The sequence below is a fragment of the Thalassophryne amazonica genome, chromosome 3 (assembly GCF_902500255.1).
Source record: "Thalassophryne amazonica chromosome 3, fThaAma1.1, whole genome shotgun sequence".
In the NCBI taxonomy this organism is placed as follows: Eukaryota; Metazoa; Chordata; class Actinopteri; order Batrachoidiformes; family Batrachoididae; genus Thalassophryne; species Thalassophryne amazonica.
Window position 1 is genome coordinate 73,121,568 of NC_047105.1, and position 12,427 is coordinate 73,133,994.

The 12,427-nt window shown below is 40.1% G+C and overlaps 1 protein-coding gene across 4 annotated transcripts in view; it reads right to left on the reverse strand.

Annotated features, from left to right (window-relative positions):
• LOC117507035 (inositol 1,4,5-trisphosphate receptor type 1) overlaps nt 1-12,427 on the reverse strand; it is a 286,805-nt gene that overhangs the window by 159,767 nt on the left and 114,611 nt on the right. For all 4 annotated transcript variants that reach the window (XM_034166724.1, XM_034166723.1, XM_034166725.1 and 1 more), the window contains exons 20-21: nt 2,180-2,431; nt 1,933-2,074 (exon numbers count right to left, since the gene is read on the reverse strand). In XM_034166724.1, coding sequence (XP_034022615.1) covers nt 1,933-2,074; nt 2,180-2,431 — 394 coding nt within the window. The remainder of the gene's footprint in view (nt 1-1,932; nt 2,075-2,179; nt 2,432-12,427) is intronic.

The window sequence follows — 12,427 nt, forward strand, 5'->3', positions numbered from 1 at the left end:
TCCATACCATAAGTCAGAACAAGATCTAAGATATGATTAAAGTGGTGGGTGGACTCATTTACTTTTTGAGCAAAGCCAATAGAGTCTAATAATAGATTAAATGCAGTGTTGAGGCTGTCATTCTCAGCATCTGTGTGGATGTTAAAATCGCCCACTATAATTATCTTATCTGAGCTAAGCACTAAGTCAGACAAAAGGTCTGAAAATTCACAGAGAAACTCACAGTAACGACCAGGTGGACGATAGATAATAACAAATAAAACTGGTTTTTGGGACTTCCAATTTGGATGGACAAGACTAAGAGTCAAGCTTTCAAATGAATTAAAGCTCTGTCTGGGTTTTTGATTAATTAATAAGCTGGAATGGAAGATTGCTGCTAATCCTCCGCCCCGGCCCGTGCTACGAGCATTCTGACAGTTAGTGTGACTCGGGGGTGTTGACTCATTTAAACTAACATATTCATCCTGCTGTAACCAGGTTTCTGTAAGGCAGAATAAATCAATATGTTGATCAATTATTATATCATTTACCAACAGGGACTTAGAAGAGAGAGACCTAATGTTTAATAGACCACATTTAACTGTTTTAGTCTGTGGTGCAGTTGAAGGTGCTATATTATTTTTTCTTTTTGAATTTTTATGCTTAAATAGATTTTTGCTGATTATTGGTAGTCTGGGAGCAGGCACCGTCTCTACGGGGATGGGGTAATGAGGGGATGGCAGGGGGAGAGAAGCTGCAGAGAGGTGTGTAAGACTACAACTCTGCTTCCTGGTCCCAACCCTGGATAGTCACGGTTTGGAGGATTTAAGAAAATTGGCCAGATTTCTAGAAATGAGAGCTGCTCCATCCAAAGTGGGATGGATGCCGTCTCTCCTAACAACACCAGGTTTTCCCCAGAAGCTTTGCCAATTATCTATGAAGCCCACCTCATTTTTTGGACACCACTCTGACAGCCAGCAATTCAAGGAGAACATGCGGCTAAACATGTCACTCCCGGTCTGATTGGGGAGGGGCCCAGAGAAAACTACAGAGTCCGACATTGTTTTTGCAAAGTTACACACCGATTTAATGTTAATTTTAGTGACCTCCGATTGGCGTAACCGGGTGTCATTACTGCCGACGTGAATTACAATCTTACCAAATTTACGCTTAGCCTTAGCCAGCAGTTTCAAATTTCCTTCAATGTCGCCTGCTCTGGCCCCCGGAAGACAATTGACTATGGTTGCTGGTGTCGCTAACTTCACATTTCGCAAAACAGAGTCGCCAATAACCAGAGTTTGATCCTCGGCGGGTGTGTCGTCGAGTGGGGAAAAACGGTTAGAGATGTGAACGGGTTGGCGGTGTACACGGGGCTTCTGTTTAGGGCTACGCTTCCTCCTCACAGTCACCCAGTCACCCAGCTTTCCCGGCTGCTCGGGATCTGCCAGGGGGTAACTAACGGCGGCTAAGCTACCTTGGTCCGCACCGACTACAGGGGCCTGGCTAGCTGTAGAATTTTCCACGGTGCAGAGCCGAGTCTCCAATTCGCCCAGCCTGGCCTCCAAAGCTACGAATAACCTACACTTATTACAAGTACCGTTACTGCTAAAGGAGGCCGAGGAATAACTAAACATTTCACACCCAGAGCAGAAAAGTGCGGGAGAGACAGGAGAAGCCGCCATGCTAAATCGGCTAAGAGCTAGTAGCTACGCTAAGCTAGCGGATTCCTAAAAACACGCAAAGTGAATAATGTGTAAATAATTTAGAGGTGATTCAGCAGGAGGAGTGCTTTAGTTAAGGCACGTAAAGATTACACTGGGAAACAAATCGTAATCTAGATAACTAGATCAATCTAACTGCGCAGATTAAACAGCTAACAGATACAGAAAAACACCGCTGTGCTCCAGAACAGGAAGTGATACAATACCGCAGTGCAAAACGTGTTTAACAAACCTCAAAGGTGAGCTTGTTCTTCTCTTTATCTGCAAATGGGAAACTCTGACACACCACATCTCTGAGATAGTTCTCCACAAACTCCATTGTCTGGGAGAAGCGCTCCTTAATTTCATCTTTAGATGTTCCATCATTGTCATAGCTATAAGCAGACAATAATATAAGGACACATTAATGTACAACCTAAACAAACAGCAATTATGAAGAAAATATACATTACATTGAAAGCTCTATTAAGTTCACTCACTCATTAATAGCAATCTCTGAAGGGATCTCTGACCACAGCCGTGCATACTTGACAGGTGTAACTTGTTCCTGAGGGTCACGATCTACATGCATGTGCAGCATCATGCGGCAAAATGAGGCTCGGAGGTCATAGGGTAGGTCTTCATCTGACATGCATCGCAATATCAGGTCCACATCCAGCTGACCAGAGATCTTGTTGATTGCCAGGTACTGGCGATCCAAACACATCCGAGCAAACAGATTTAGCTGGTACCTAAAGTTGTGGGCACACACACATATACAATGAACCAGTAAAGTGTATCTATGAAAAACACCACAAAGTTGTTTAACATTCACACATCTTATACACTATGTGCAGAGGCAGTCAATCACTTGTGCCTAATTTTATCAAGCCTCTACGCTTTAGGTTTTTATAGACACACACACGCAATCTCAATTAGTGAAGTGGATAACAGAATATTTACAGAGGAATCTTTCAAATGGTGAAACAAGCACCAAATTTGGCACAACCACTCCTTAGACATTACTCTTTTGTAAAAGCACGTTAGCCACCTAAATTTTCAATAGGCAGCCAGGTATTGGTCAACTGAAGAATTACACAGGGGTCAAAATTTAAAAATGCTCCAATCATATTGAAAATTATACCACATTATTTGTCTGATCAACAAGATTTCAAAAAGGTATAGTTTGGACTATTTGTGACTGAATGTTATGGAGTTATGGGGTAAAAACACCAAGGATGGTGCCAAAGGTCAATTTAAGTTTGTACAGGGGTCAAAAGTTAATGCTGCTCCAATTTTGGTAAAAAAAAAAAAGTGATGCAAGTTATTGGTTGTGCAAATAGAATTAATAAATGGAATAGTGACTGTGTTGAATGCTTGGTCTCCAAAGTAAAGGTCAAACAAGATCAATGTCCATTGGATTGTATGACATATGACAAATGCAGTGGTGGGCACGGTTCCACAAATCTGCTAACCGTTAATTATCGAAGCTAATGTTTTCATGAGCTTTTCAGTTAACTTTGAAAACCATCAGTGGACCAATTAGCTTCCGATAAATTTAGGTCTGATAATTTTTAGACCGCTAACATATTTTTGCAGGCATAATGAAATGTTGTAGATGGCAGTGTTCATGGTAGTATGAATACCAAGTGAAACACATTCGCTAAAAGTGTTGATTCCACTTAGAATTTTCAGTTTTCAAATTGGCTTTTTCTTTACAAATAAAAAAAGACATATTTACAAATACAGATTTATTTGTAAAACCCACCACACGTTTCAGTAAGTTGTGTGTGCAGCCAACCTCTCATGTCATGAAACTAATTTACCCATAATGCACTGTGGCATGTGTCTAAACACCTAAACCTTCAAAATTAGTGCATTACTTTAAAACTAAAACATATAGTTGATATTTTCACTTCACAAAACAACCCGACGTGCCGCTAATTTAAATAACTTGTCCGGAATTAGCTTGTTTAAATTTTTAACCACAAGTCAAAACTGTCTGCCTGTGCATGACAGGTGATATGCCGGCGAGTCTGTGTTGTCTGAAGAGAAACTGTCTATTTTCCCCTCTTTTTTCCTTTTGATAACTAAACATGACACATGGTGCAAACTATTCCTTTTTAAAACCCTATTAACTCAACCAGTAATTTGCATCACTTTTTGCCAAAATTGTAGCAACTTTAACTTTTGAATCTTGAAAACGTTTGTCACCATTCTTGCTGCTTTTACCCCATAACTCCATAATACAACCCCTGGCAAAAATTATGGAATCACTGGCCTCGGAGGATGTTCATTCAGTTGTTTAATTTTGTAGAAAAAAAGCAGATCACACACATGACACAAAACTAAAGTCATTTCAAATGGCAGCTTTCTGGCTTTAAGAAACACTATAAGAAATCAAGAAAAAAAGATTGTGGCAGTCAGTAACGGTTACTTTTTAGACCAAGCAGAGGAAAAAAATATGGAATCACTCAATTCTGAGGAAAAAATTATGGAATCACCCTGTAAATTTTCATTCCCAAAACTAACACCTGCATCATATCAGATCTGCTCATTAGTCTGCATCTAAAAAGGAGTGATCACACCTTGGAGAGCTGTTGCACCAAGTGGACTGACATGAATCATGGCTCCAACACGAGATATGTCAGTTGAAACAAAGGAGAGGATTATCAAACTCTTAAAAGAGAGTAAATCATCATGCAATGTTGCAAAAGATGTTGGTTGTTCACAGTCAGCTGTGTCTAAACTCAGGACCAAATACAAAAAACATGGGAAGGTTGTTAAAGGCAAACATACTGGTAGACCAAGGAAGACATCAAAGCGTCAAGACAGAAAACTTAAAGCAATATGTCTCAAAAATCCAAAAATGCACAACAAAACAAATGAGGAACAAATGGGAGGAAACTGGAGTCAATGTCTATGACTGAACTGTAAGAAACCGCCTAAAGGAAATGGGACTTACATACAGAAAAGCTAAACGAAAGCCATCATTAACACCTAAACAGAATAAACAAGGTTACAATGGGCTAAGGAAAAGCAATCGTGGACTGTGGATGACTGGATGAAAGTGATATTCAGTGATGAATCTCAAATCTGCATTGGGCAAGGTGATGATGCTGGAACTTTTGTTTGGTGCCGTTCCAATGAGATTTATAAAGATGATTGCCTGAAGAGAACATCTAAATTTCCACAGTCATTGATGATATGGGGCTGCATGTCAGGTAAAGGCACTGGGGAGATGGCTGTCATTACATCATCAATAAATGCACAAGTTTACGTTGATATTTTGGACAATTGAAAGGATGTTTGGGGATGATGAAATCATTTTTCAAGATGATAATGCATCTTGCCATAGAGCAAAAACTGTGAAAACGTTCCTTGCAAAAACACACATAGGATCAATGTCATGGCATAGGGTCAATGTCAACGAGCAGATCTGAGTTGATGCAGGTTTTAGTTTGGGGGATGGAAATTTACAGGGTGATTCCATAATTTATTCCTCAGAATTGAGTGATTCCATATTTTTTTCCTCTTGCTTCTTTTTTTAAAAAAGTAACCGTTACTGACTGTCACAATCTTTTTTTCTTGATTTCTTATAGTGTTTCTTAAAGCCAGAAAGTTGCCATTTGAAATGACTTTAGTTTTGTGTCATGTCTGTGATCTGCTTTTTTTTCCACAAAATTAAACAACTGAATGAACATCCTCCGAGGCCGGTGATTCCATAATTTTTGCCAGGGGTTGTATTCAGTCAGATAGTCCAAACTATACCTTTGTGGAATCTTTGTGATCAGACAAACAATATGGTGGTATATTTGTCAATATGATTAGATTTTGACCTCTGTGTAATTCTTCATTTGACCACTACCTGGCTGCCTATTGAAAATTTAAGTGACTAACGTGCTTTTACAAAAGAGTAATGTCTAAGGAGTGTGTGTGCCAATTTTGGTGCTTGTTTTCAGAAATGACCAATTGTTACAGTTATGTGCTCCTAGGGTGTAATTTTGGCTAGTGACGCTAGGGTCACATCCTTACCAATATTCAGCCCCCTACTGTGTAATCACGACCAATAAAACCGCTGTCCTCCATTATTATGGCACATAAAGGGTTAAATGTATGCCACTGCTCGAAGCCCCCCTCTTTAACATAGATATCCTTGTCTAATTAGCGGTGATGCCGGCCTAATCTGACCACTTTTTTTTTTAGTAACGAGTAATCTAACGCGTTAATCTTTCCAAATCATTAATCAGATTAAAGTTACTTCTCCAAATCACTGTGCGTTACTATTATTTTTGCATTATGGGTCGATAGCAGCATTAAACTTGGTCCGTGAGAAGGGGGTCAGGGTTCGACTGAACTACACACTTTAAGCGAGCTGTGAGCTTTTCATCCGCGTTTTTCTGCAACAGCTACGACTCGTCCTCACCTCTTAAAGCACAGTGACAACAGCGCACCTGCACTGAGCTTTACAAAGACATTTTTATGCTTTTTTTTCTCCGAGCCGCTCCGTACCTGCTGCTAAAAACAGCTGAGCCTCCGCGACGCGTCAACAACTAACACTATTTTCCACTCAAATGCACCTAAACTCTCTTTCTGAGGACCACATGATGTGAAAACGCAATAAAACTTTCTTACCTGTAAATCTGGTCATGTTTTCGGCATAAATAAATGTTATCCATTCTTTGTGCTCAAACGCCAAAGCAGGGGCGAATCCAGATGGAATGGGGGCGCGGGGCAAGGATGTACCCTCCCCCACAACACCCCTAGATTAAAGGTCCAGTTTTGAAGCCTTTTTTTACTACAACTACTAATACTACTTAAAATAATAATAAATTCAACAAGTAAAATGTTTAGAGAGAATTTAAATGTTAGAAAAATCAATCAATCAATCAATTTTATTTATATATTTATATATTTATATAGCGCCAAATCACAACAAACAGTTGCCCCAAGGCGCTTTATATTGTAAGGCAAGGCCATACAATAATTATGTAAAACCCCAACGGTCAAAACGACCCCCTGTGAGCAAGCACTTGGCTACAGTGGGAAGGAAAAACTCCCTTTTAACAGGAAGAAACCTCCAGCAGAACCAGGCTCAGGGAGGGGCAGTCTTCTGCTGGGACTGGTTGGGGCTGAGGGAGAGAACCAGGAAAAAGACATGCTGTGGAGGGGAGCAGAGATCGATCACTAATGAATAAATGCAGAGTGGTGCATACAGAGCAAAAAGAGAAAGAAACAGTGCATCATGGGAACCCCCCAGCAGTCTACGTCTATAGCAGCATAACTAAGGGATGGTTCAGGGTCACCTGATCCAGCCCTAACTATAAGCTTTAGCAAAAAGGAAAGTTTTAAGCCTAATCTTAAAAGTAGAGAGGGTGTCTGTCTCCCTGATCTGAATTGGGAGCTGGTTCCACAGGAGAGGAGCCTGAAAGCTGAAGGCTCTGCCTCCCATTCTACTCTTACAAACCCTAGGAACTACAAGTAAGCCTGCAGTCTGAGAGCGAAGCGCTCTATTGGGGTGATATGGTACTACGAGGTCCCTAAGATAAGATGGGACCTGATTATTCAAAACCTTATAAGTAAGAAGAATAATTTTAAATTCTATTCTAGAATTAACAGGAAGCCAATGAAGAGAGGCCAATATGGGTGAGATATGCTCTCTCCTTCTAGTCCCCGTCAGTACTCTAGCTGCAGCATTTTGAATTAACTGAAGGCTTTTTAGGGAACTTTTAGGACAACCTGATAATAATGAATTACAATAGTCCAGCCTAGAGGAAATAAATGCATGAATTAGTTTTTCAGCATCACTCTGAGACAAGACCTTTCTGATTTTAGAGATATTGCGTAAATGCAAAAAAGCAGTCCTACATATTTGTTTAATATGCGCTTTGAATGACATATCCTGATCAAAAATGACTCCAAGATTTCTCACAGTATTACTAGAGGTCAGGGTAATGCCATCCAGAGTAAGGATCTGGTTAGACACCATGTTTCTAAGATTTGTGGGGCCAAGTACAATAACTTCAGTTTTATCTGAGTTTAAAAGCAGGAAATTAGAGGTCATCCATGTCTTTATGTCTGTAAGACAATCCTGCAGTTTAGCTAATTGGTGTGTGTCCTCTGGGTTCATGGATAAATAAAGCTGGGTATCATCTGCGTAACAATGAAAATTTAAGCAATACCGTCTAATAATACTACCTAAGGGAAGCATGTATAAAGTGAATAAAATTGGTCCTAGCACAGAACCTTGTGGAACTCCATAATTAACTTTAGTCTGTGAAGAAGATTCCCCATTTACATGAACAAATTGTAATCTATTAGACAAATATGATTCAAACCACCGCAGCGCAGTGCCTTTAATACCTATGGCATGCTCTAATCTCTGTAATAAAATTTTATGGTCAACAGTATCAAAAGCAGCACTGAGGTCTAACAGAACAAGCACAGAGATGAGTCCACTGTCCGAGGCCATAAGAAGATCATTTGTAACCTTCACTAATGCTGTTTCTGTACTATGATGAATTCTAAAACCTGACTGAAACTCTTCAAATAGACCATTCCTCTGCAGATGATCAGTTAGCTGTTTTACAACTACCCTTTCAAGAATTTTTGAGAGAAAAGGAAGGTTGGAGATTGGCCTATAATTAGCTAAGATAGCTGGGTCAAGTGATGGCTTTTTAAGTAATGGTTTAATTACTGCCACCTTAAAAGCCTGTGGTACATAGCCAACTAACAAAGATAGATTGATCATATTTAAGATCGAAGCATTAAATAATGGTAGGGCTTCCTTGAGCAGCCTGGTAGGAATGGGGTCTAATAAACATGTTGATGGTTTGGATGAAGTAACTAATGAAAATAACTCAGACAGAACAATCGGAGAGAAAGAGTCTAACCAAATACTGGCATCACTGAAAGCAGCCAAAGATAACGATATGTCTTTGGGATGGTTATGAGTAATTTTTTCTCTAATAGTTAAAATTTTGTTAGCAAAGAAAGTCATGAAGTCATTACTAGTTACAGTTAATGGAATACTCAGCTCAATAGAGCTCTGACTCTTTGTCAGCCTGGCTACAGTGCTGAAAAGAAACCTGGGGTTGTTCTTATTTTCTTCAATTAGTGATGAGTAGAAAGATGTCCTAGCTTTACGGAGGGCTTTTTTATAGAGCAACAGACTCTTTTTCCAGGCTAAGTGAAGATCTTCTAAATTAGTGAGACGCCATTTCCCCTCCAACTTACGGGTTATCTGCTTTAAGCTACGAGTTTGTGAGTTATACCACGGAGTCAGACACTTCTGATTTAAAGCTCTCTTTTTCAGAGGAGCTACAGCATCCAAAGTTGTCTTCAATGAGGATGTAAAACTATTGACGAGATACTCCATCTCCCTTACAGAGTTTAGGTAGCTACTCTGCACTGTGTTGGTATATGGCATTAGAGAACATAAAGAAGGAATCATATCCTTAAACCTAGTTACAGCGCTTTCTGAAAGACTTCTAGTGTAATGAAACTTATTCCTCACTGCTGGGTAGTCCATCAGAGTAAATGTTATTAAGAAATGATCAGACAGAAGGGAGTTTTCAGGGAATACTGTTAAGTCTTCTATTTCCATACCATAAGTCAGAACAAGATCTAAGATATGATTAAAGTGGTGGGTGGACTCATTTACTTTTTGAGCAAAGCCAATAGTCTAATAATAGATTAAATGCAGTGTTGAGGCTGTCATTCTCAGCATCTGTGTGGATGTTAAAATCGCCCACTATAATTATCTTATCTGAGCTAAGCACTAAGTCAGACAAAAGGTCTGAAAATTCACAGAGAAACTCACAGTAACGACCAGGTGGACGATAGATAATAACAAATAAAACTGGTTTTTGGGACTTCCAATTTGGATGGACAAGACTAAGAGACAAGCTTTCAAATGAATTAAAGCTCTGTCTGGGTTTTTGATTAATTAATAAGCTGGAATGGAAGATTGCTGCTAATCCTCCGCCTCAGCCCCTTGCTACGAGCATTCTGACAGTTAGTGTGACTCGGGGGTGTTGACTCATTTAAACTAACATATTCATCCTGCTGTAACCAGGTTTCTGTTAGGCAGAATAAATCAATATGTTGATCAATTATTATATCATTTACCAACAGGGACTTAGAAGAGAGAGACCTAATGTTTAATAGACCACATTTAACTGTTTTAGTCTGTGGTGCAGTTGAAGGTGCTATATTATTTTTTCTTTTTGAATTTTTATGCTTAAATAGATTTTTGCTGGTTATTGGTGGTCTGGGAGCAGGCACCGTCTCTACGGGGATGGGGTAATGAGGGGATGGCAGGGGAGAGAAGCTGCAGAGAGGTGTGTAAGACTACAACTCTGCTTCCTGGTCCCAACCCTGGATAGTCACGGTTTGGAGGATTTAAGAAAATTGGCCAGATTTCTAGAAATGAGAGCTGCTCCATCCAAAGTGGGATGGATGCCGTCTCTCCTAACAACACCAGGTTTTCCCCAGAAGCTTTGCCAATTATCTATGAAGCCCACCTCATTTTTTGGACACCACTCAGACAGCCAGCAATTCAAGGAGGACATGCGGCTAAACATGTCACTCCCGGTCCGATTGGGGAGGGGCCCAGAGAAAACTACAGAGTCCGACATTGTTTTTGCAAAGTTACACACCGATTTAATGTTAATTTTAGTGACCTCCGATTGGCGTAACCGGGTGTCATTACTGCCGACGTGAATTACAATCTTACCAAATTTACGCTTAGCCTTAGCCAGCAGTTTCAAATTTCCTTCAATGTCGCCTGCTCTGGCTCCCGGAAGACAACTGACTATGGTTGCTGGTGTCGCTAACTTCACATTTCCCAAAACAGAGTCGCCAATAACCAAAGTTTGATCCTCGGCGGGTGTGTCGAATGAATGTAAGAATGAATTTAATAGTTACATTTATAAACAATGTAGGTTAGAAATTGCAAGTTTTATTGTTACAGTGCTGTCAACAGTTAAATATGAGGTCAAGAAAGAGGTCTTTATTTTACTTTTTATAAAACAAGTATTTATTTTCACTGAAGCCAAGAAAGGGTGACTATAAAGTGAGTTTTGGCAAAACAAGTATCACTGTCATGTTGAGGTGGCAGAGGGTTGTTGTCGGTAGCTGGGGAAAGTAACTAAAAAAGTAACTAGTAATCTAACTTAGTTACTTTTCCATTTGAGTAATCAGTAAAGTAACTAAGTTACTTTTTCAAGGAGGAATCAGTAATCAGTAATTGGATTACTTTTTCAAAGTAACTGTGGCAACACTGCTGATTAGCTACCTGTTTCTCGCTAACTTGGTTGGCTATCTGTTAAGGATTTTATATATATATATATGTTATCACTGTTAAACATTTGTACCTTTTGTCTTCTTTCTGATGAGAACGGTGTTGTGCTGTTTGCACTTAAACCCGAGAATGTACGTGTTGTTCAACCTTGTTTTAGCATGCTGGGGTCAATCTGAACTAGGAATGAGGAGCTGGATGTACTTATTATTATTATTACACAACTTGTTTTCGTAGCCGCTAACGACTGGGAGTAAAAGAACTGAAGGTTGAATTTTGACTGATTGTGATGTGATGCTTAGTGTTCCAGGCAGATGCAGAACAGCTGATAACTGCGAACGAGATGTGCTGACCTTCGACGATAAGAGTAAAAGAAAGAAACTGTTTTTGCTTACAGCTGCACTTATTGACGTGTGTGTTTATGTTACGGGAAGAAACTTGTCTTGCGTCATTCCCCCACCCTTAGGACAAGTTTTTGTTTATGTGATGAGGGATTCACTAATAAAAAGAGCGAAGCGCAGGCCAGACTTTAGTGTAGCCTTGGTGTACAGCCTGACTGCACTCCGCGCGTAAAATTTGACTTTCTGTCTCACTGGTGTTTCTTGACTCTGTTTGTCTTGTTAAAGGTTTTAAAAATGTTTGGAGGAGAAAATACCCAACATTGACTGGGGGCTCAGTCCGGGATCTCAACAACACCGGAGGTGTCCAGCGGAGGTCGCCAAGTCCAGACGTAAATCCTTGGCCAAGGTCCGATCGATCGATTGATCGTGTCTGCAATTGTCGACCACCGTTGGCATCGTCTGGTTGACGAGATTTTCCCGAAGAAGACAGACAGGAAGTCGAGTCAGTGAGTAGAATTTCTTTGTAAATAGTACTGAGTGAGTGGTGATCAGATCACATAAACAGTTAAATTCCGCAAGCGATGATACAGAATCGTCTGTTAATGCAAAGCAGTTAAACTCTGTAAGGAGGGTGCGGACTCCTCTAATTATATACGCGTACCGGTAGGGGATAAAAGTGATCACATAAAACAGTTAAACTCCGTAAGCGATGATACAGAATCGTCTGTTAATGAAACACAGTTAAACTCTGTAAGGAGGGCGGACTCCTCTACAGTTGCGAGGGACGCACGTAGTTAAATTCCGGAAGGAGGATACGGACTCCTCTGTTTTAATACGTAAAGGAAATCCCGGGTAGAAATACGTGCACTGTAAAAAAGCAGTTAAATTTGGCAGGGACGGCGGAGTCCCCTAATGCAGGACATTAGTTAAATTTCACGAGAGGGCGAGCTCCCCTGGCATAAGAATACGCGTACGATTATTAAAAGTGTTTCTATGTGTAAATAGTGTTTTGTGTAAGTGTAAATAACTGTGTGAAAGTGTAATACTTTGGACAACGTTAGTGACAACCGTGCGTGTGGAAGCAGCAGGCAAGTGATTCCGCTTCC